This window comes from Anastrepha ludens, chromosome 2, assembly GCF_028408465.1.
Source record: "Anastrepha ludens isolate Willacy chromosome 2, idAnaLude1.1, whole genome shotgun sequence".
In the NCBI taxonomy this organism is placed as follows: Eukaryota; Metazoa; Arthropoda; class Insecta; order Diptera; family Tephritidae; genus Anastrepha; species Anastrepha ludens.
The window spans coordinates 99801116-99825218 of NC_071498.1; the positions used below are offsets into that span (position 1 = coordinate 99801116).

The 24103-nt window shown below is 35.5% G+C and overlaps 2 protein-coding genes and 1 pseudogene across 4 annotated transcripts; all 3 read left to right on the plus strand.

Moving 5' to 3' along the window:
* Positions 1 to 2728: 2728 nt before the first annotated feature.
* LOC128858698 (probable cytochrome P450 12e1, mitochondrial) lies at positions 2729 to 5816 on the plus strand. Of its 2 annotated transcripts, XM_054095183.1 has the most exons (7): positions 2729 to 2809; positions 3084 to 3181; positions 3278 to 3377; positions 4019 to 4265; positions 4324 to 4440; positions 4509 to 4959; positions 5025 to 5816. In XM_054095183.1, exons 2-7 carry the CDS (start codon positions 3086 to 3088, stop codon positions 5610 to 5612), a joined length of 1599 nt encoding a protein of 532 aa, XP_053951158.1. In that variant the 5' UTR covers positions 2729 to 2809; positions 3084 to 3085; the 3' UTR covers positions 5613 to 5816. The 2 variants fall into 2 exon arrangements, with proteins under 2 accessions (XP_053951158.1, XP_053951150.1); XM_054095175.1 differs by lacking the exon at positions 2729 to 2809 and having other exon boundaries at positions 2856 to 3181.
* Positions 5817 to 9865: 4049 nt separating this feature from the next.
* On the plus strand, positions 9866 to 16708 carry LOC128854891 (probable cytochrome P450 12e1, mitochondrial). 2 transcript variants are annotated; one of them, XM_054089347.1, is made up of 7 exons: positions 9866 to 9929; positions 10627 to 10744; positions 10867 to 10972; positions 14769 to 15015; positions 15069 to 15185; positions 15301 to 15751; positions 15831 to 16708. In XM_054089347.1, exons 2-7 carry the CDS (start codon positions 10655 to 10657, stop codon positions 16410 to 16412), a joined length of 1593 nt encoding a protein of 530 aa, XP_053945322.1. In that variant the 5' UTR covers positions 9866 to 9929; positions 10627 to 10654; the 3' UTR covers positions 16413 to 16708. The 2 variants fall into 2 exon arrangements, with proteins under 2 accessions (XP_053945322.1, XP_053945323.1); XM_054089348.1 differs by having other exon boundaries at positions 9883 to 9951.
* Positions 16709 to 17762: 1054 nt separating this feature from the next.
* On the plus strand, positions 17763 to 22162 carry LOC128871601 (cytochrome P450 CYP12A2-like; annotated as a pseudogene).
* Positions 22163 to 24103: the final 1941 nt, after the last annotated feature.

A 24103-nucleotide genomic window follows, 5' to 3' on the forward strand; every position in this document is an offset into this window, starting at 1 on the left:
TGCGTTTTTTTAAATAAATGTGTTATGCTTATGTACAATTTAATTGATGAGTTTTTTTTTGCTAAGTGAGACTATTTTGTTAAGGGAACGACTTTTTTGCTATATTTGAAGTTATGTAACTAGATAAGGTACTCTTTTTGTAAAAATGTCAGTATGGGTTCTTTAATATTTTCTGGTATTTTCTTGTTTATTTTTACAACGAATATAACTCTTAATGTTCTATGTCTCACTAAGGATTGATGACCGGGAGAAACGATTACACCTCTATGGTTTTAATTCGCATTCAATAAATTCAAAGAATTTTTAAAATGTGTAAAAAGGTTTTCAATCTTAAGAAGAGTTGGGAGAGGGGCATTTAATATTTTGGCATATTCTTAAATGGAGCCAAAAATTAAATTTGCACTTTCAAATTATCAAATTTTATAAGAGTAAAAAAATTTTCATTAGCACTAAAATCTTCTCAGAGATGTGGTCACATTGCCCATGATTGCGGTTATTGTTGATGTTTATGAATATTCGTTTCTTCTTTGAAATGTGCGTTAATAAGAACAAACGTGAAAGTGTACTCGTATAAGTGAAAAATAAGAAAACATGAAATGTGCAGTGAAAAATTGTGCTAGTAAGAACCTCAATAAGGCGTGTGATATAAGCTTTTTATATTTCCAAAGGATGAGGCGCTCTACAAACAGTGGATGCATTTCTGCCGGCGAGGAAATGCCTTCAATCCAAAAACGAGCTTTATATGTATGAAGCATTTTACTAGTGATAGCATTGAAAACCAACTAATGTTCGAAATGGGTAATGTATATTATATAATGTGTAGTTTTTAAAACTTACAGTTTCGGTAGCTTTAAATTAAACACAAAAAGAAACAAACACGAAACTTCAAAATTTTCGCATTTTCAGTATAAAAAAGCACTCAATTTATTGCGAAGAGCAAATGGTTGGCAATACTGCACAACTCAGCAAACGTGACGTCACGTACGCTCTGATGGGCGCAATCTTGTTTCTATCATTCTTGTGCTATAAGCTAAGCTCAAGATTTTTTACTAAACAGCGGTCATTAAACCAATCTGGACGTACGGACTTCAAGTGTGGGGAACTGCAAAAAGAACTCACATAAACAAAGTACAACAACAACAATCAAAAATCTTAGGTATAAAAACAATGTCCGATAGGTGCACAAAAAATTATGTTATCCATACAACGTTCAATATACCATTAATCGACGAAGAAATAAAAGCGATATCAACAAGATATTTTAAGAGCTTTACGACGTCTGAAGAGAAATCGACCAATTGACCTATTAAATTAAATATGAATTCTCGTCTGCTAAAATAACTGATCTGTGTAAAATGGAATTGCTGCCCTAAAATGTAATTGCTGTATTCGTCTTTGCACTGGCCATGATGAAATATATTTAATAATTTTCCTAACTAATTGTTACAAAATGTACTATTTAGTTGACATGATTAATGTAGGAAAAAAATAACTAAATAAATAAAAACTTATAAAAGCTACGGAAGTCCGCATGTCACATGCTTGTTGAAGATACAACGATAAGAATACTATTATAAAATCAATGCTTTTCGATAAAATGGGAGTGATATATTAAAATATGATAAGAAACACGCTGTTTCGAAAATGTGTTTTTATATATGTACTATATTTCGTATAATGTTTATATAATGAGCCAGCATAGATCAAGTCTCTTGGGTGTGCAGGTAACATTTCTGTTAACTAGGTTCCATGCAATAGGGACATAGAGGGAAATGAAACTGCAGATGAACTTGGCAGAAAGAGGTCGATTAAATTGGTCTAAGATCTCCTACGCGGGCATCGGCATCCTTCTAACTTTTGTTTAAGGAGAATTGCACAACTTATTTATCAGAAAAGCGCAGAACAGATGGAGCTCCATTTCTTCGTGTACTATTTCGCAAGCCCTTTGACCCTAGTAAAAAGAGACGCAGAAAGTTCTGCGGACTCCATGTCATTCAATTTCCAAGCTCGTAGCTGTGTTTAACGGTCATTGGACGATCAGCATACATGCGCAAATGCTAAGTTTGCCATTTAATTCTCATTGCAGAAGCTATGGGCGACCTTTCAGAAAAGGAGAATGTTGAGCACTTTCTGTGTAAATATCCGAAACAGCAGCTAGACGGTTAAGGTCACTAAATGCTCGTTTCTTCGATAGCTTGGGGCAGTGCGCTCACCTAAATACCATCAATATTCTCCATTACATCAACAGTTCTGGCTTCTGTAGATAGCTGCCTGTTGGAGGTCGCATAATGGTATTAAACCGGCGACTTAGTGCTTTGCTAATACTTCAGCCATTTCACCAACCTACCTTATATAATGAGGTAGAATTTATAAAAAAAAAACAATAAATAAACCACAGAAAAATAGCCAAAAACTGGTCAAAATGTCGCTGGCTTAATTAGTTGAGCACAAATGTATCTCATAAAATTTGTTCTATAGTAAATTTTCAAACAAAAAAGCCTCGCACTATTATTCAATTCCACTTCACCCCGAGCTGGATATTAACAACAAGCACACGTCTACTCTCGTCATGATCAGCTTTTTGTTATCGCTCACTATTTAAAAAGCTCTAAAAGAACTGTTCTCTTTTCGTTATCTCGCGCTTTTGCCTTTACTTTTCTCCTTCTACTTATATGCAAATATAATATGTTTACAAACAAATGAAGTGATCAAAACAAAAACGAAAACAAAATGTCCAAAAATAAGAACATAAAAAATTTGTCGTTGGAAAAAGCTCGATAAACAACTTTTGGCGTCACTTATCTATGCCGTACGTATACTCTATTTATGAGAACATGCACAAATCGATATAGTGAATGGAAGAATGCAAAGTATATGGTATGTGCATATTTTACTAATTATTCCACAAAGAAGCAAAAGCTTGTCGCTAGTGGCATTGTCTCACAGAATTTCGATTTGGCACGTTCGAATTAGTGGCTCGTATATTTTTTTAGTATTATTCTTTCAATATTTGAACTTTTTCACCATCATCAAATTTCGCTCTTAAACATATAAATACTATAATAAAAACAAAACGACTGTAGATATGTTATCAAGGCACTTAAAAACAGCTGACCAATTCAGCTGGCATCATTTGGCTATTGCAAAGGTGCGGTCATATGTGGTGCAAGCGGAAAAGCAGGTAGGTTTTGATGAATGCGCTGCGTTTTTAGCGTCAAAATTTAGTTTAATATTCGCTTTGTTCAAAATCGTATTTATTGCTCTGTTTTGTTCTTAGTCAAATAATGTAACTGACGTCAGCTTAGAGAATGCACGTCCATACTCAGAAGTGCCGGGACCAAGTAAATTGGAGCTTATACGTTTATTTCTGCCTGGAGGTAAGAACACATTTGTATACTATGTAATACAAAAAAGTTTTTTTTGTGTACCTATGTTTTGCATTTTTAACTAGAAAGTCATTCAAAAGCGCTTTACTCGGATTTGTTTACTACCTAAAAAACAGCAGGTTGTGAAATTTTTTTCCGATTGGTCCAGCAAGAACGAGGTAGAATTTATAGAATGAGAAGGAGGAGTGAGAAATAAAATACGAAGTTATTTTATTCTTCAATATACTATCTTGTAGGCCTAATTTACCGCTTAAATAATTCATGAAGTCTAAAATCAAAAAATTGTTTGGCCTTCAAAATAGCAGACGCAGCCGATTTAACTTCATCATTATCAGTAAATAATTTTGCTTATTTAATTTTTCTGAAAAAAAAGTATTCTGAATAGAGTAAGTCGAGTGAAGAATCTCCCACCAGAAAACAGCAACTAAAAAGCGTCCCACTAAGACGTACAATTCGTGCACAAATCTAAAAATTTTTTGTAGAGTTTGTATTATGTAATAAATAAATAATAAATTTACATTTTACCATTTTCCTAATTCTCTGACGCATTTTCTAAGAACTCTGTTATATTTTAAATAGTTATACTCAATTTATTCCATGGCAAATGTTTTTCTACCACTTACAAATTTCAGGAGAATTTTCAAAGAAACCATTTTTTACCGCCATAGCGGGCATGGAAAAAAAGTATGGTCCAATTTTTCGTTTCCCTGGTGTATTTGATAAGCCAGAAATTGTAATCAATTTAAATCCGGCAGATTATCCGATTATTTTCCGCAATGAGGGAGCTTGGCCGGATCGCCGCGTTTTCGACACATTCGTCTATCATCGCGAAAAGCATCGAGGCGAGTTCTTTCAAGGTGTTGAGGGCATTATATCTACGTGAGTATTGAATGTTTAATAACGAATTTCTACACTGATTTATTTTGAAAAATTCTAGCTCGGGAGAGAAATGGGCCGAAATGCGCACAGCCGTCAATCCAATACTGATGCAACCGAAAAATGCAAGCTTGTACTTGAACACACTCTTAGAGGTTAACAATGAATTTTTAGAAAGGTATACATAATTTTTTTTTACTAAGTGTGCATATTACTTTCATCGAACAACCCCCATTGCACCATTAGAATTCGGTACATCCGCGATCCCAGCACACTTGAGGTGCCTGGCGATTTTATCGACGACCTAAGTCGGCTTGCTTTAGAAGGTATCGCAGGCATTGCACTTAACACACGTCTCGGTTTAATACATAAAAATCGGGACTCGTCCGAAAGTAAGACTATCATGAAGTCTGTACGCAGATTCTTTGTACTCTCGGAAGAGCTGGAAATTAAGCCATCTATATGGAAGTATGTGAAAACTCCGAAGTTCTACGAAATGATGAGAACACTCGATACACTCACCGACATTTGCAATAAGTACATCAGCGAAGCGTTAAAGCGCATGGAACACGATAGTGAAGGAGAACTCACCTCGGAGGTAGGAAAGGAGAAGAGCGTGTTGGAGAAGTTGGTGCGCGTAAATAAGAAATTTGCAGTTGTTATGGCACTGGATATGATGGTAGCTGGTATTGATACGGTAAGTGCAACTACGCAAACTAAATAAAAAATGTGAAAATGAATTTCACTCATTGGATTACACAGACGAGCTCTACTTTGACTGGCCTACTGCTGTGCATTGCGAAGAACCCCGATAAACAGCAAAAACTCTTTGAGGAAATCAAACAAATTCTACCGCAAAAAGATTCACAACTTAAAATTGAGAATATGCAAAACTTGCCGTATTTGCGCACCTGCATCAAGGAGGCCATGCGCCTCTACCCTATTCTACCAGGAACAGTGCGACGCCTGCCTAGTGATGTAGTGCTGAGCGGTTATCGAATACCCGCCGGCACCGACATATCCATAGGTGCAAATTTATTGATGCGTGACGAGCGTTATGTGCCCCAACCGGATAAGTTCATACCGGAGCGTTGGCTGCGCAACGACAAATCCGCTCAAGCTTTAGAAGGTCAGATTAGCAATCCATTTTTGTATGTACCCTTTGGCTTTGGGCCACGCAGCTGTGTGGGGAAACGTATTGTCAATATGGAGTTGGAAATTACTTTAGCGCGTTTGGTGCGAAATTTTCATATTGAATTTAATTATCCAACAGAAAATGCATTTGAAATGAAGTTTATGATTGTGCCGCAGATACCACTGAAATTCAAATTCGCAGAGAGGAAAGAATAACCTATAAGGAAGAAGGAGTAAAGAAAAGAGCGGGAGATGGAGCATTCAACTGAAGAAATATTTTAAAGTGCACTGCAATGCCTTTTGCATATTTTTATCACACAGTATTTTTTGATATTCGATATTCGATATTTTGTTTTCTTAGCCCTTAAATGCCGAAATTTTTCTATTCAATCGTAATAAATAATTTGCTACCTTATTCAATTCTAAAGCAGTTTGACTACTTTTGTTTTGCTTTTTTTGTTCTAGTATAGTTCTTTCTGCAAAAAATAGCATTAATAAAATTCTAAATTTCAATCTTTGTACAAAATTTACTAAAATTCTATAAAACTTGAATTTTACAAGCTATCAAACTGACAGAAGAAGAAATTATTTCCTATTTTCGTATAAAACTTGAAAATTTGATTTGCATAGTTTTTGTTAGACAAAGCTGTGCTTTTATAAAACAAAATTATGAACATTGCAAAAAAAGGAATATAGTGAAAACTGGTCGAAATATTGTTGTGCTACCATTGGCGCAAAGTTAATCGGTCCATCGGAAGATTTATAATTTTTGCCAATCATATTTGACACTTGTGAACTAGACAGCTACAATATACAAGCAGTCGAGCAGTGGAGCGCGCAAAGGTCAAAATAGAGATTTGAACCACTTAAAATCATTTTTTATTTAGTAGAAAAGTTATTCTAAACCAAAATTTCGGACGATTTTTTTTTTTGTAGTTTTGAACTATTTTTAACCGTTCCGTGTATTGTCGAAAAAAATAAATTTCTTTCCGGCAGAGCGCTCTTCAAACAAAAGGATTCATCACCAATTTTTATTGCTCTTTTGTTGTATGTTTAAAAAACAAAAACGAAGAAAAAAACTAAAAATAGTGAGCACACTAATTAATATGATTACGGCATGTGCAGATATAAATATCCATTGTAAGGCATTTTCCAAAATCTTTTTTATTTCTATGAACGGGTTTTCCAATTTCACCTTAGGTGAGCTCCAGGTTTTAATGATGCGATTCGAAGTTACTACGAATGAAGCTAAAAACACAACTGTGAAAGTGTTTTAAGATGCTTTTTCCGCTTAAGATGATATTCTATCCTTGAAGTTTACGAGGTTCAGTTGATGAAATATTAGACTTACCCTGTTACGAAAGAAGAGCGCAAGTACCAAATGCCAGCAGTCGACAGCTATTGACCATAGGCCTTCTATCATATTTTGCATATATTTAGTATCTCTCGCATTATCTAAGCTAATCAGTACAGTCAAAGCCTTCGCTCGCATTAAAGTAGTTTTGTAGCGCGGAGCTGATGTGAAGTACAAAGCGGAGTAAGATGATTCGCTGACCCATTCCACATTGTCTGTAAAGAGGTTTATAGTCAAGCATGGCATCCCAATATAAGACTAGCTGCTTTATTCGCGAGATCTTACGCCATGCGACTTCCCCCCTAAAAGAAATTATTAAAAAAACAAAACAGCAATCGCTCTTAACGAGCTGATAAAAGATAACTTCAGCACTGTTGCAAAAAATGGGGAAAAAGTGGAGGAGTACATTGAAAGTGATAATAAGTAGTGAATGAAAATAAAATCTATTAATGACTCTGGCAAACTTTCAAAAGTAATTAAAAAAAAACATCCATATTTAAGTAACTAAAAAAACTGCACAGAATATCGGAAACACTGGTTTGAAAACAGAAGCATACAAAAAATTATTTAACTTCTATTAAACCTCGTTTTGGTCAGCTTTTTCAAAAACTCGACTACTTTGCGAGGGTTTATTGAAATGATATTCGAGTTTTTTTTAATTTGTTGACTACTTCTTACGTTTTTAGCTCATTACTTAGACCTCCTATTCTACTCAGTTCAATCTGAGCTCGTTTCGTAAACATTTTGCTGTGTTACTAATTTTTATCTTTTGCTACTTTCTAACACTTTTGAGCTTTTTTGTGTGAATGCGTTATTTCATGATATTGTATGTGATTTGAGCGGCGAACGTTTGGAGCAATCGCTTAAGATAAGAGAATCGTAGTAAGTGGTAACGTTAAAAGCTTTTACTCCCATAGAGGTGTATGGTGTTCTTGCATTTTACTTATTTTTCTTTGACTATTTCAAATATGGCTTTGCATAAATTTGAATTTAAGTGCGTTCATTATAGAAAGTAAGCGTCACAACTCTATAATTTTTGAGGTGCCAATGAGCACTAGAGTATTAACTTTTTATGATATGAGCTGATCTGAGTGAAACAAAGCAAGTGTACAGCAGGATTGGGCATTTTGCACTGCCACTAAATTTCACTATCCAATTTTTAGTGGTAGTTAAATAAGAGTTTCATTATGACTAAATCTTCAATTCCTTAAATCCGCTTATTTCACTACTTAGTTAGTATATGTACTATGCCCAACTCTGGTGTACAGGCATAGTTGAACCGAAAGCCATAGGAAAGGTATACCAATAAGGAGGTTCTTTTTAATCGCTATTCTTCAAACTTACTAGATCTTTTTGGTAGGTGTTAGAAATTTGCTATACTCGCAATTCTAGTATTTCCAAATATTTTTAGCGTGGGTGGATAGAAAGGGGAGGAAAAGCTATATGTGAGGTATTAACAGAATTATTTATTTTTTAGTCTTTCCATAATGTATAGAATATAATATCGGGCAAATGTTCGGCACAGCTTCGTAAGGTTGGGCGGATTCCAGAGCGACAATTCTTAAAGAATTGAATGCCTAGATCCAATAGAATTTAAGTAACGAGCTGAGTGATGTCGAGTTTGAGGACCAGTGTTGCTGCAAGTGAAATAGAAAAAAATTAAGTATTTTTGGACTGGAATTAAATTTTTCAGAAAATTGGTTTATTTACAGCCTTGAGTATTGTAAGTACACAAAAAAAATTATTAAAAAATATTAATAATTTTCAAATCTAATAAATATTGCAAATTTTGATCGCATTCTCAAAGTGAAATACCTTCCGGTCTTTTTAACATTTAAAAAAAATCTTTTGTTTTTAATTTTTCAAGATAAAATATATGTTTAGGAACTTTTATTAATTTTATTTTTCAAAATTTTTGTAGGATTTATTATTTTTTCTTCTTGTGGTATGTTTGAAATTAAAGATATTCCAGTTCACGAAATACAGCCATTCAAACAATAACAACAACAGACTCTATTCCAAAAAAAAATAAATTAAGAAAAAATATCACTTTAAACAACTCAATACCAAAAGTTTCACCATTGAGCCTCTCTCAGTTGTTAATTTTTTTCAAAACCTTACCACTTCTTATTCGACCAGGTCCATAATACTTAGATCACTAGACATCAAATCTATTGTAATGGAAAGTTTGGAGCCAGATCGATATACGAGCATATCTGCGATCGTTATGAGCCAAGATTTTAGCTCTCATTTGAGATTTTAGATTCATAGTAGGCCACAAGTCCAGATCGAATCAAAACAAACTCAAGTTTGAAGGGGTAAAATTCCCAAAAATTGCCCCAAAAATAGGCAATAATCAAAGGATTTTTTTCGATTAAAAGGAAAATAATCATATGTAAAATTTATTAAAAATCGGATTCAATTTCATCAAAAACGAAGCAAAACTATTAAAACGAAATTCTAACTCCGCCTCAATACTGTGCTAACTCCTTTTCCCTATTCTTGCTTACATCTTTATACATATTCCGGAAGTAAAGGTAAAACAGAGAAAATTCTATACACTCTTCGCACTGTGACCAAAATGAGAAGTCGAAGCTGGTGGCCAAAAATTAGATTTACATACGCGAAAAATAGTAAAAAATGTCGCACTCAAATCGCGGTGAGTCAACTCAAACAATCACCAAGTCCAACTTAACACCCAAGTAGAACACGCTTTGGTGTAAAAACAGGAACACCATTTCGAAAGAAAAGAGGACTATTATGGCTTTTATTTCAGAAGCAAAGGAAATAATAAATAAAAGAACAGTACAATATTTTACAATGAATTAACATTTTCTGGATTACATAAATTTATCATAATATTATATAGCATATAAATGTAGCGGTTTTCTTTCATAAGTTAATTTTTCGCTTTATCAACTGAAAGCTCTGAACTCGAATGCGTTGTTGGGTATAAAATATTCAAATAACAACTAATCAAAATATTTTTCATTTGCCATGCGCGATGCATTTAACAAATGCAATTCCTATTTAGCTATAGCAACTATGTAAGTAGATAGCAAACAAATATTTATATGCGCCTCATAACAAGTTGATCAGTTAGTTTGCAAACGTTGAGGTGTTCAGTTCTAACTTTTTTCGGACGAGTGTGACTAGTCGAAATTTGCTTGCCTCACGGTGTTTGATTAATTACACTGCCCTGCAAATATCAATTTTTCTGATGCGAATAAGATGTGACCTAGTGTTCCCGAAGGGAATTTTCGCGCTGAGCACGAATCCGAGTTCAAAAATTTTCCATCACGTCAGGTTTTCAAAAAAAAGGCGGTTGAAATCCCTAAAAATAGCGTATTTGGCCATTTTTCAAAAATCCCAAATCCAAATTGTTCGCATGCGCCCTTAGAGTAGGGGGTGTACTTATGTCTACGGGGTAGTGAAAAAAATGAACATAGGAACTTATCTACACCCAAGATAAAATATAATGAAAAGTGCAGTGCTCCTAAGGTATTTAGTGTCTGAAGTCAAACATTCCATTTAAAAAGAAATAAAAAAAATAAGTTCTTATGTTAATTTTTCCCCTACCCCCGTAGACATAAGTACACCCCCTACTCTAAGAGTGCATGCGAACAATTTGGGCTTGGGCTTATTTCAAAGAGCAAAGTTCAACCTTCAATTACTGACAATAACGAAGATCGTCGCACGTTAGGGTTCTGCTCCACAATTTTGGACAAATGGCCAAATACGCTATTTTTAGGGGTTTCAACCCCCTTTTTCTCGAAAACCTGACGTGATGGAAAATTTTTGAACTCGGATTCGTGCTTAGCGCGAAAATTCCCTTCGGGATCACTAGGTCCCATCTTATTCGCAAAACCGATGCAGGGCTGTGTTATTAAATTGTACTCACAAAATGTTATCGCATTATCTAATGCCAATGATGGGACGTTCGTTGAGGGCAACTTCGTTAAGGCGATGTGCGGCAGCGGTGCCAGAGCCCCAGGTTGCTTTAATTGTGACAATTACTGTTATTATATTTTTGTATAAATTTATGTTTGGTACTTTTTACTTTGTTAACTTCTTTGTTTTTTTTTTATTTATTTTGTGCGGAATTGAGATTTATAGTTAAGTGAAAAAGCTACTGTTTCGGATAGCTTGGAAAACGCGCGTCCGTTTTCGGAGATGCCCGGTCCAAGCAAATATGAACTGATACGTGGTTTTATGCCAGGAGGTAAGAAAATGTATATATTATTGAACAAAATAGGGGTAAATTTTTATTAGCACAAAATAGAAAAATATATATTATATCTACTTGTAAGCCTGCATCACCGTAGGGTCATTAACCTTAAGTGCCGAACTTTTCTTTACTATGAAAAAAACACATTTATTTGATTTCTAATTAAATTTTAAAGCGCATTTCTGCTACGACTTACCTAGTAATTGCTTATTATTGATGTATCACATTATATATGTATATTTTGTATATGAAGAAAACATGCAACGCCGTCAAAGAAAAAAATTATCGAGAATTTGAGTCACTTCAAACTGACTCTTGATTATATGAGATTTAAACTTGACGAGCTATAAACTGCGTACATGTACTTACATATATATTTTTTCAATTCTGATAAAAAAGTTTGAAATTTTGATAAAAATTCGTAAATTTTTTACAACGTCTGAAACTTTATTTGGTATGATATTTACTGTATAAGGAGCTATATTTGTATAGAAAATTAAACTTTTGCGTCTTACTAAATACGCCTTTAGATACAGAGATTACTTAATAAAAGAGTTTAACTGGTTTTAAAAACCGTAAACCGAATAATTCTTTGCATGAAAAATAAATCGACAGAATCGTTAAATTATTGCAAATATATATATTTTTTTCTTAATACTACAATAAGTAAATTTAAAATTTCGTATATTTTACTTTTATTTGCAATAAATACTACTACTACTAGTACTATAGAAAATTAATAATTAAAAAAAATAATAAATTATATATTAATTTAATTAATTAAAAAAATAAGAGAAAACTTGTGTTCAACACATCGCGTTTCTATTGTATTATTTTGTCCGTAAGTTTATATACTATAGTTATTAAGAAATTGTTTAATTTACTAACATTAAAAATTCATAGAAGTGAAAATTAGTTGTAGGTTCTGTATTTAAAATATGTACGCGTTGTTAATATCAGAAACAAACCGACGACGACGGCATTTAGAAATTAAAGCAAACAAAGCGAGCGTACCACAACATACATACTCGTATGTACATAACACTCATGCATGGCATTGCTTGCTAAGAATCGTTTATAACAGTGATGGCGTAACAAAATCGTAATAAAGCTCGTACAACAACAAAACTGTTTTCTAGTGTTGCTACTTAACCCTTTAGTGGGCAAATTCATCTACAGACTTACATTCTAAATACGTGTAATTTCATTCAACTTAAATATTCGAGGGTTTGTTTACACCCGCACGCTCTTGTGCCCAATAGTATTGGATTATAATTTTATTCACATAACATTTTTTGTAGCATCATTAAGGAATCGAGATAGATATAGATATATACAATATATACAAAACTGCTCAGAGAGATGAAGGGAGTGGCATATCCGTCCGCCCGTGCGCTCTATAACTTAAGCAAAAATTAATATGTTCTAATGCTACTTAGGGACATATTACTCTTTGTCCAAGGTGTTTTTGTATTGAAAATGGGTGAAATCGGTCACTAACCATGCCTACTTTCCATATAACGGTAACTTTCAAAAAAGCAAAAAACCGGATACTTCCATTATAAATAAAGCAAAATTACCAAATTTGGTACACGTGATGGAAATATATATGTATGTATATATAAAAATATGCAAGTAAAATTTTGAAAAAGGGATGGAATTTCGCTTACATTTGGGTAAATGCATGTTAGTGTATTCTCTCTTAAACGGACATTTAAGGGATTAAAAAATTTGTCCGATTAAGGAAGGTGTCCGCCTATAAGAAAAGTGTAACACTTAATATCTTATTAGAGGGTTAACGTGTTATGAGGGAGGGTTATCCGCTCCAGAGAAAAACATTCGCTTTTTAATTCTTAGATTTGTGAAAAAAGTGTCGACGGTGGTTGCGGAACGATATGCGAGGATTTTTTGGCGAAATGGTCTCGAAGAACGAGTGCAGTGTGAGACGGTGCATTATCGTGATGCAAAAACCAAGAGTTGTTGGCCCATAATTCTGGTCTTTTTAGACGAATTGCTTCCCGTAAACGACGCATAACGCTCAAATAATATTCCTCATTAACAGTTCGGCCAGGTGGAAGGAATTCATAGTGCACCACACCACGAAAATCGAAAAAAACTGTCATCATGACCTTCATTTTTGAACGACTTTGACGTGTTCTTTTCGGCCTAGTCTCGCCTTTAGCACGATATTGGCTTGATTGCTCGGTTGTTTCAGAGTTGTTAGCATAAAACCAAGTCTCATCTCCCGTAGTGATGCATTTAAGCTTGTCCTGATAGTCTGAAAGCATTGTTTCATACACATCAACGCGACGACTTTTTTCCAAGAAATTGAGAGTTTTCGGTACCAAACGAGATTTGACTTTTCGTAGGCCCAAATGGTCTTTCAGAATGGTTTTCACAGATCCTTCTGATATTCCGATCATATCAGTAAGGTCATTAATAGTCAACCGACGATTTTTGAGCACTAACTCCTTCACTTTATTGACGTGTTGGTCGTCCGGAGCGCTCCAAGTCATCAATACGTTCTCGACCCTCTTTGAAGTCTTTGTACCACTTATAAACATTTTTCTGCGACATGGTCGAATCACCAAAGGCCTTCTGCAACATGCTAAACGTTTCCGCAGCCGAACTTTCATTCCGCAAACAAAATTTGATGGCACTTCTCTGCTCAATCAAATCAGACATTGTAAAAATCGAAAAATGCACTCTTGGTCGTTTGGTAAACACAAGCGTAAATATATTACTGATATTGACGTTCACATGAAAGTTGGCCCAGATGTTATAAACAGTGCTGCCAACTCATGAAAAAAATAACTAGAGCAAAATTTTAATACCGCGAAGTTTGACAAATAAATTCACCTTACTTTTTGCCCACAGTAGTAAAAGTGTAAAACCATTGTTTCGTTTTAAGGGGTTAGGTGGGTTTCAGAGGTTGCAAAAAAGGAGGTTTTGACTATTTTTTTTTTAGTATATAAAATCATATAATATATTTTATTTAAGCAATTCACTATATCTAAGATACATATATAAACAGTATTTTGTGAAATTTTTATTTAAAAATTTCGAAAACTCAGCCGTTGGTACCTCATCTTCCTTAACGTCTCAAAAAAAAACTCTCTTGCTGTGGACAGCATAACTCAGTATTGGTTCATCTAAAATCAGAAAACCAAACGGATTTCGTTAGTACATGGATAAATCTCGTTGTTGTACGAAGGAAAAAAAAAATAATCAAAATTTGAATTTTTGACAGGCTTTGAACCAAAAAACATATTTTTTAGTGAAATTTTCGACATACATTGGCTCAAAAAAAAATAGTTGTAATAAAAAAAAAAAAAATCCTTCGTTCAATAACTAGATAAAATTTGAATTAAATCGCTTCATAACTTTTCGAGATATCGTGTCCACCGACTTAAAAAATGGAGTTTTGAGATAAACACGTATACCTGCGAAGCCTTCAACTGTCGTGGCCTAATGGACGGAACTTCTGCAGCGTCTATCTCTTAGAATTTTACTCGGATTGACTTAAAATTTTAGGAGAGTATTTTAAGCGTACTGTACTATTTAATGAGATAAAAAAAAAATCGATTTTTTGAAATTTTCAAACCCACCCAACCCCTTAACAACTGCATTAAATAGGGTTAATAACTATATTAATAAAAATAGTTATTCATTTACCTTCTTCATTTACATTATATTGGCTTTACTGGGTTTGTGTAGAGTAGGTAATATTTTATATATATATTCGAATTTCATTGCTTAATATTAACATTATTCTTCTTCCACCATTTAGGGGAATATTCTAAACAACCATTTATTGCAGCAATAGGAAAAATGCAAAAAAAGTATGGCGACGTTTTCTACTTTCCCTCCATATTAGGCAAACCGGAAATGGTAATAGATCTAAATCCAGCAGACTATCCCATCATATTCCGCAATGAAGGGATATGGCCTGAGCGCCGTGGCTTCGAGACATTCGCCTACCATCGGAACGTACATCGCGCAGACTTCTTTCAAGGCATTAATGGACTTATCTCAACGTATGTGTACTTAAGAAAGTTGAGCACACTTTCACTAACTTTCAATCTTGTAGAGCTGGCGAGGATTGGGCCAAAATTCGCACAGCAGTTAATCCGATTATGATGCAGCCGAAGAATGCCAGACTTTACCTGAATACGATATTGGAAATTAACGATGAGTTCCTAGAAAGGTTGTTTTAATATACATGTATACTTATGCATATACATATATATGTTTATACATATGTGTAGATATTTGAATTCAGTGTTCTCACTTCCACGTCTCCTTGTTGAAAATATTTACAGAATTCGTGACACACGTGATCCGGATACACTCGAAGTACCTGGTAACTTCCACGACGATATGAATCGTCTAACATTGGAAGGCATTGTGGGTGTTGCACTCAACACTCGTCTGGGCATGATACATAAAAATCGTGACAGTGCCGAATGCAAATTACTTTTGAAATCGATACGCAACTTTTTTGACTATTCCGAAGATTTGGAAATAAAACCATCCTTTTGGAAGATCGTCAAAACACCAAAATTCTACAAGCTGATGAACACATTAGATACCCTAACTGATCTATGTAACACTTACATTGATCAGGCGCTGAGGCAAATTGAATCAGATAAAGATGGCAAACTTACCTCAGAGGTGGGTAAGGAGAAGAGTGTATTGGAGAAACTGTTGCGCATTGATCGTCGAATCGCTGTGGTAATGGCGCTAGACATGATGATGGCTGGAGTTGATACGGTAAGTTCACTTTCATGTCACATTTCTTACATGGAGTTCACACGTATATACAATAATTAATTACTAATCGCAATCACAGACAAGCTCCACCTTGGCTGGCATCCTATTATGTATTGCCAAGAATCCCGACAAACAAGCTAAACTCTTCGAGGAACTCAAGCGTATACTGCCAAACAAAGATTCCCAATTGAGTATAGAGAATATGCAAAATCTACCTTATTTGCGCGCTTGTATTAAAGAGGGCATACGCTATCATCCCATAATTGCGGGCACAATGCGTCGCCTACCTACCGATGTGGTGTTGAGCGGCTATCACATTCCAGCTGGAGTTGATGTCTCGGTCAGTTCGAATTTATTGTTGCGCAATGAACATTTTGTGAAGGAGCCGAATAAATACATGCCCGAACGTTGGTTACGCAATGACGCCGAAGGCAAGAAATATCAGCTAGAAAATCCATTTCTATATCTTCCTTTCGGTTTTGGTCCACGCAGCTGTGTGGGTAAACGTATTGTTGATCTGGAGTTGGAGGTGACTTTGGCGCGTTTGGTGCGCAATTTCGTAATTGAATTCAACTATCCCACGGAGAACGCTTTCATACTCAAAATTGTTAATATCCCAGCTATACCACTGAAATTTAAATTTGAGGAGAGGAAGGAATAATGCGGAGATAAAGTAATGGTATAGGTATACAAGTACAAGTAAAAATGAAGAAAGGAATTGAATTGAAAAGTGTTTCAAATTTGTAAATATGATCGATTTCACCTATATATACACATATGTAAATATACTAATTATGTATCTATGTATAAGCATATAAGGGCTAACAAAGAAAGCCAAATATATACTTGTTGTGATAAGCCGATAAGGATGCACTCAGTGTAAGATAAGTATTATATTGTACAATATATTATGGGTGGTGATTCCAGAAATGTAAATAATAACCAATTATCAATTTATTCAGTAATGGTTGTCATAAAAAGGAATAAGAAAAATTTTTATGTACTTATGTATACATATATTGATTTCTAAAAAAACATACCGGCACATTTTGATAGACAGAAATATTTCGCACCTTTACAAGTTTTTAAGATGGTATGTAATATATATATGTACATATACCCATAAATACACATAGACAATTGACGTGCACATCCTTTCACAGGTGTTCGGCCGAGCTGCATCTTGATATCCTTCCACAAATATGTAAATATAATTTTAACATAACATAAGATAAGGTAGCTTAACACGGAGTTCAGAGACCTTTCATTAGATCCATGGAGCTGTGACAATAGTTTCAAGAGATGACATAACGTGAGCTAGAGTGAACCGAGTGTAAGTCAATTGAGGGTTTTTGTGCCGAAAGGTAATTTTCATTATATACATACATATATATTTAATTGGCGGGAACACCGTTTTTGGCTGTTTGGCCGAGCTCCTCCTCCTATTTGTGGCATGCGTCTTGATGTGGCTCCACAAATGGAGGGACCTACAGTTTCCAGACAACTCCGAAGGGCAGATGATTTTTTGTTTTTTAGGAGGTTTTTTATGGCGGAAAAACACTCGGAGGTTTTCATTGCCTGCCGTGGGACGACCGCTGTTAGAAAAAACTTTCTATCATTTGATGTTTTTTGCACGGATATTCGAACCTACACACTTCCGAATGGTAGTTATGCATCAACCCATTCGGCTACGGTGGGTGCCGATTGGCTATTAGTTCATTTTAATATTAACAATATAATGGCAACATTTTTATGGCCTTTTATAACAATATTTCTGAAATAAAGTCTTTTAACTACCTTTCATTAGACAGATACGTCGTAATATTAACTTACATATTGCCAGGAGGATGGCAACTCTATTTAAAAATATTCCTATCGATATTCATCGATTAAATTCTGAGCTATGCCCTTGACCTCACACAAAATTCCCATTCAAAGGCGCTCTCAGTTCCTTCTGATTTAAAACTTTTCTCCTAGTACTCCATTTGGGCGATATAATTCTTACCCATGAACAGCATTTATATTTTTAATACCCAGCATTTTTGGTAAGCGCGATGGGCTCTTCACTTTTCAGCCCAACGATTACCAGACAGTTTTTCGCACTGAAGGCCCACCACCTATACGCATAGGCCTCGACATTGTGCAATACCATCGACAGGTGCATCGACCCGAAATCTTTAAGCATGCTGCGGGGCTAGTGGCAGAGTAAGTCTTTGAAATGAACGTTGTTTTTCCTATTCCATTCTTATTTGTCTTTTCTTTTTTTTTTCTTACAGACATTGAGAAGGCTGGGCACACTTTCGCACCCCCGTCAATCCGGTTATGATGAACCCAAAGGCAACTAATGTCTATGCACCTAAAATGAATAGAGTTGCCGATGAATTTTTGGAGCTAATCAAACGAAAATGTGATTCGCACACACACGAAATGTCCAGTGATTTTGAAAGCTACATCAATTACTGGGCCATGGACGCCGTGTGTTTGGTGGCGCTCGATACAGAGTTGGGTATGATAAACAATAGCGCTGATCATCCCAAAGCTAAGGCAGTCATTGATGGCATGCGCAAATTTTTCGAGCTACTGTTTGAGTTGGACTTGAAGCCATCGTTGTGGAAGTATGTGGCTACACCGAATTTTCGCCGCGTCATACGCACTTTAGATGAGTTAACCGAAATCTCAATTCACTATATCGATGAGGCTATAAAACGAGACGCAGCCCAATTGGCACAGAGCGTATTGCAACGGCTGATTAGCATCGATCGCACAGTGGCCATTGTCATGGCAATGGATATGATGATGGCGGGCGGGGATACGGTTAGTAGATAAGCTCCCAAGCTTTAAGCACTAAAGTTCTCAAAACAGTATTTTTTCATTGTAGACTACTTCCGCCATGACGAGTTGCCTTCTCAGTCTCGCTAAGAATACCGAAAAACAAAGTCTGCTGCGCGAAGAAGTGCTTGGTATTTTACCCGATAAGCATAGCGCCGTTACAAGCGCTAAACTAAAGAATTTGCCCTATTTACGCGCTTGCATTAAAGAGGCTTTTCGTCTGTATCCAGTTGCCGCGGGTAATTTTCGCACAACCGCTCAAGATGTGATACTCAGTGGTTATCAAGTGTCCAAAGGCGTGGATGTTGCCATGCCAGCTTACTTGTTGCAGCGCGACGAGCAAAACTATGGTTGTCCAAATGAGTACTTGCCGGAACGTTGATTGCGTGGCGTAAGCCCAGTAGACGCCTCTGGTTGTGCGCTCAATCGTAATGTGCCTTTCGTATTTCTGCCATTTGGCTTTGACCCACGCATTTGCATTGGCAAACGAATTGTAGCTTTAAAATTGGAGATTACGTTGGCTAAATTAATCAGGAATTTCGAAATTGGTTATGACTACCCCACAGAGGGTATGTTTAAGACAAATATTATTCACGTTCCTGCTAAAATTATGAGATGCTTTCATCTGGTGTTCTAAATTAAACACAAATTTACAGCGACGTTTATTAAAACATATCAAACACACTCTATTCAACAGATGTGAATTAAGCATTATTCCGTCAAAGAATTAGAAAAATGTGGTTATATGTATACCATATCTACTCTGACTTATTTTTTCACTCTCTCTATTTATAATACATTTTTGCTAATTCTGTAAAACCTCTCCCAAAACTCAGTTAGTTTTTATGTTTGAAGGTATTAAAGAACGTGGCTATCCCGCCGATACAGCGTTCCCACGACTATCGATTCTACGTTACCCAAGCGAACTGCCACTGCATGAGCTTTCTTAAACAATTCATGGAGAATATTTTATATCACAAAACGAAGCGTCTATATAAAGGTGATAAAATACTCAGGTGTTGCTTGAGGAATTATCTTTTAGGATTAGGGTGTAGTTATTGAGAAGACTAAATAAAATGGTCGGGAATGTCATCCACTCAGAATTACTGCAGCTGAAGCTAAACTTACCTAAGACCACCTTCCTACCGCAACATCTTACAGGATGAGTCAATAGCATTCAAAGATGCTGCATGGTGTGTAAGGGCCTCATCCGTTATTGCACAATCGACCATTATCTACTCCGACAGTTAAGTTGCCATACAATCTCTACCGTACAATAACACTTCTTCTAAGCAGCAACTGAATGCAGAGCGGTACACCGCGAACGTTGTCTGAGCTGGCTAGGAAGGGCACTGATCTTAAATCAGTAACTCTGCCTTTTGAAATAACTAGACAACTAGACACTCTACAAGACTCTCATCATGCCCGTCCTAACGTATGGCGCAGAAGCTTGGACGATGACAACATCCGATGAAGCGACGCTTGGAGTACTTAAGAGAAAGATGCTGCGTAAGATTTTTGGACCTTTGCACGTAGGCAACGGCGAATATCGCAGGCAATGGAACGATGAACTGTATGAGTTTTACAACGACATAAACATAGCGCAACGAATAAAGATCTAACGGCTTCGTTGGCTGGGTCCTGTCGCCCGAATGCATACAAACGCTCCGGGTCTGAAAGTATTCACTGCGGTACCAGCTGATGGTAGCGGAGGAAGAGGGCGGCCTCCTCTGTGTTGGCAAGATCAAGTGGAGAGGGCTTGGCTTCATCTTTCCAACTGTCGCCGGTTAGCACAAGAAAAACCCAAAAAGCGCTTAAGCAGTTATCGTGTCAATCAAGGAGAAGGAGAAGACTGAACCCTCATTGTATTTCTACAGTGGTTAGTGTCATCACCGAGAAGCGTATGGGTGGAAATGCTGAGGCTGAACACTTTCTCTACCACTTGCAAGCTGTTGCCTTTCCTCCTATCATCAACGAACTTTGAAAAAGGGCAAATATCTTTTAGAGGAAAGGTGATGAAAAGTTGAGGTAATTATTTCAAAAAAAGTTGCGCTTCATATCTCATAAAAGGATTTGGTAAAAAAACATAGGTAATTTACTTTTAAAATTATTATTTAAGCTAAGCAAACTTAATCGTTGGCAAAAGCTCGATAAACAACTTTTGGCGTCACTTATCTATGCCGTACGTATACTCTATTTATGTGAACAAATCGATATAGGGAATGTAAAAGTGCAAAGTATATGGTATGTGCATATTTTATTAAATATTCCACAATTGGCATTGTCTCCCAGAACTTCGATTTGGTACGTTTGAATTAGTGGCTGGTATATTTTAGTATTATTCTTTCAATATATGAACTTTTTCACCATCATCAAATTTCGCTCTTAAACAAATAAATACTATAATAAAAAAAACAACTGTAGATATGTTATCAAGGTACTTAAAAACAGCTGATCAATTCAGCTAGCGTTATCTGGCTTTTGTAAAGGTACGGTGCAAACGGAAAAGAAGAAAGGTTTTGATGAATGCATTTATAGGTAGAAAGAGGAGGAGGAGTGGGAAATAAAATACGAAATTATTTTCTTTTTCAATATACTATTTTATAGGCCTCATTTACCACTTAAATCATAAATTATTACTATCATGAAATCTGTACTCAGATTCTTTGCACTCTCGGAAGAGCTGGAAATTAATAAGAAATTTGCGGTTGTTATGGCACTGGATATGATGGTAGCTGGTATTGATACGGTAAGTGCAACTACGCAAACTAAATAAAAGATATGAAAATTAATTTCAGTCATTGGATTACACAGACGAGCTCTACTTTGACTGGCCTACTGCTGTGCATTGCAAAGAATCCCGATAAACAACAAAAACTCTTAGAGGAAAACAAACAAATTCTACCGCAAAAAGATTCACAACTTAAAATTAAGAATATGCAAAACTTGCCGTATTTGCGTGCCTGCATCAAGGAGCCATGCGCCACTACCCTATTCTACCAGAAACAGTGCGGCGCCTGCCTAGTGATGTAGCGCTGAGCGGTTATCGAATACCCGCCGGCACCGACATATCCATAGGTGCAAATTTATTGATGCGTGACGAGCGTTATGTGCCCCAACCGGATAAGTTCATACCGGAGCGTTGGCTGCGTAACGACAAATCCGCTCAAGCTTTAGAAGGTCAGATTAGCAATCCATTTTTGTATGTACCCTTTGGCTTTGGGCCACGCAGCTGTGTGGGGAAACGTATTGTCAATATGGAGTCGGAAATTACTTTAGCGCGTTTGGTGCGAAGTTTTGATATTTAATTTAATTATCCAACAGAAAATGCATTTGAAATGAAGTTTATGATTGTGCCGCAGATACCACTGAAATTCAAATTCGCAGAGAGGAAAGAATAACCTATGAGAAAGAAGGAGTAAAGAAAAGAGCGGGAGCTCTTCAACTGAAGAAATATTTTAAAGTGCACTGCAATGCCTTTTGCATATTTTTATCACACAGTATTTTTTGATATTCGATATTCGATATTTTGTTTTCTTAGCCCTTAAATGCCGAAATTTTTCTATTCAATCGTAATAAATAATTTGCTAACTTATTCAATTCTAAAGCAGTTTGACTACTTTTGTTTTGCTTTTTTTTGTTCTAGTATAGTTCTTTCTGCAAAAAATAGCATTCATAAAATTCTAAATTTCAATCTTTGTACAAAATTTACTAAAATTCTATAAACTTGAATTTTACAAGCTATCAAACTGACAGAAGAAGAAATTATTTCCTATTTTCGTATAAAACTTGAAAATTAGATTTGCATAGTTTTTGTTAGACAAAGCTGTGCTTTTATAAAACAAAATTATGAACATTGCAAAAAAAGGAATATATTGAAAACTGGTCGAAATATTGTTGCGCTACCATTGGCGCAAAGTTAATCGGTCCATCGGAAGATTTATAATTTTTGCCAATCATATTTGACACTTGTGAACTAGACAGCTGCAATATACAAGCAGTCGAGCAGTGGAGCGCGCAAAGGTCAAAATAGAGATTTGAACCACTTAAAATCATTTTTTATTTAGTAGAAAAGTTATTCAACCAAAATTTCGGACGATTTTTTTTTTTTGTAGTTTTGAACTATTTTTAACCGTTCCGTGTTTTGATAAAATTGTTGCAGCATAAAAATCGTATGTATTTCCATAGGTATTCTTATGTATAGTCGAAAAAAATAAATTTCTTTCCGGCAGAGCGCTCTTCAAACAAAAGGATTCATCACCAATTTTTATTGCTCTTTTGTTGTATGTTTAAAAAACAAAAACGAAGAAAAAAACTAAAAATAGTGATCACACTAATTAATATGATTATGGCATGTGCAGATATAAATATCCATTGTAAGGCATTTTCCAAAATCTTTTTTATTTCTATGAACGGGTTTTCCAATTTCACCTTAGGTGAGCTCCAGGTTTTAATGATGCTATTCGGGCTTCTATTTCGCATATAGGTAATATCTCTTGCATTTTGTATGGATGAAAGGTGTGAAATACAAGCAGAGCAAGTTAATGCGCTGACCCATTCCACATTGTCTGTAAAGAGGTTTATGGTCAAGCATGACATCCCGATATAGGGCTGTTTTATTCGCGTGACCTTACGCCATGCGACTTCCCCCCTAAAAGAAATTATTAAAAAAACAAAACAGCAAACGCCCTGAACGAGCTGATAAAAGATAACTTCAGCACTGTTGCAAAAAATGGGGAAAAAGAGGAGGAGTACATTGAAAGTGATAATAAGTAGTGAATGAAAATAAAATCTATTAATGACCCCGATAAACTTTCAAAAGCAATTAAAAAAACATCCATATTTAAGTAACTAAAAAAATGCACAAATTAGTTAATATCTCAACAAATCTCTCGATTGGAGGCACAATGCAACGGATTTTAAATTTTCTAGGCTATACGATATAAGCAATACTTATATAGGGATTTCCTATACATAGGAATGGGTCGGATTTAGCAGACTCTGGTGGCCGTGTTGCTTTGGCAGCATCTAACGAATTTGTGTTAGTCACTCATGACAATCTACAAATAATACAAATTTATAATTATTAACAATTTGAGAATGTGGTTATACCTCGTGGTGGTAAGAGAATTGGCCACTAAGATCGTCTAATTTTTCTTCTTGGGTTTCCTGAAGTCATATGTACTGTGCAAATATTATAATATCGGAAGCACTAGTTTTAAAAGAGAAGCATACAAAAAATTATTTAATTTCTATTAAACTTCGTTTTGGTCACAACTCGACTACAGTACGATGGTTTATAAAAATTTAATTCGAATGGTTTTTAGTTTTTTGACTACTTCTTACGGTTTTAGCTCATTGCTTAGGCCACACACCAACATTTTGCTGTGTTACTAATTTTTATCTTTTGCTACTTTCTAACACTTTTGAGCTTTTTTGTGTGAATGCGATATTTGATGATATTGTATGTGATTTGAGCGGCGAACGTTTGGAGCAATCGCTTAAGATAAGAGAATCGTAGTA

Excerpts from the sequence above, each read along its gene's own strand:
- LOC128858698 (XM_054095183.1), top strand. The coding sequence starts at position 3,086 with ATGTTATCAAGGCACTTAAAAACAGCTGACCAATTCAGCTGGCATCAT. Across the intron at positions 3,182-3,277 it reads TGGTGCAAGCGGAAAAGCAG|TCAAATAATGTAACTGACGT; the intron begins GTAGGTTTTGAT and ends TTTTGTTCTTAG. Across the intron at positions 4,266-4,323 it reads GTTGAGGGCATTATATCTAC|CTCGGGAGAGAAATGGGCCG; the intron begins GTGAGTATTGAA and ends GAAAAATTCTAG.
- LOC128854891 (XM_054089347.1), top strand. The coding sequence starts at position 10,655 with ATGTTATCGCATTATCTAATGCCAATGATGGGACGTTCGTTGAGGGCA. Across the intron at positions 15,016-15,068 it reads ATTAATGGACTTATCTCAAC|AGCTGGCGAGGATTGGGCCA; the intron begins GTATGTGTACTT and ends TCAATCTTGTAG. Across the intron at positions 15,752-15,830 it reads TGATGGCTGGAGTTGATACG|ACAAGCTCCACCTTGGCTGG; the intron begins GTAAGTTCACTT and ends TCGCAATCACAG.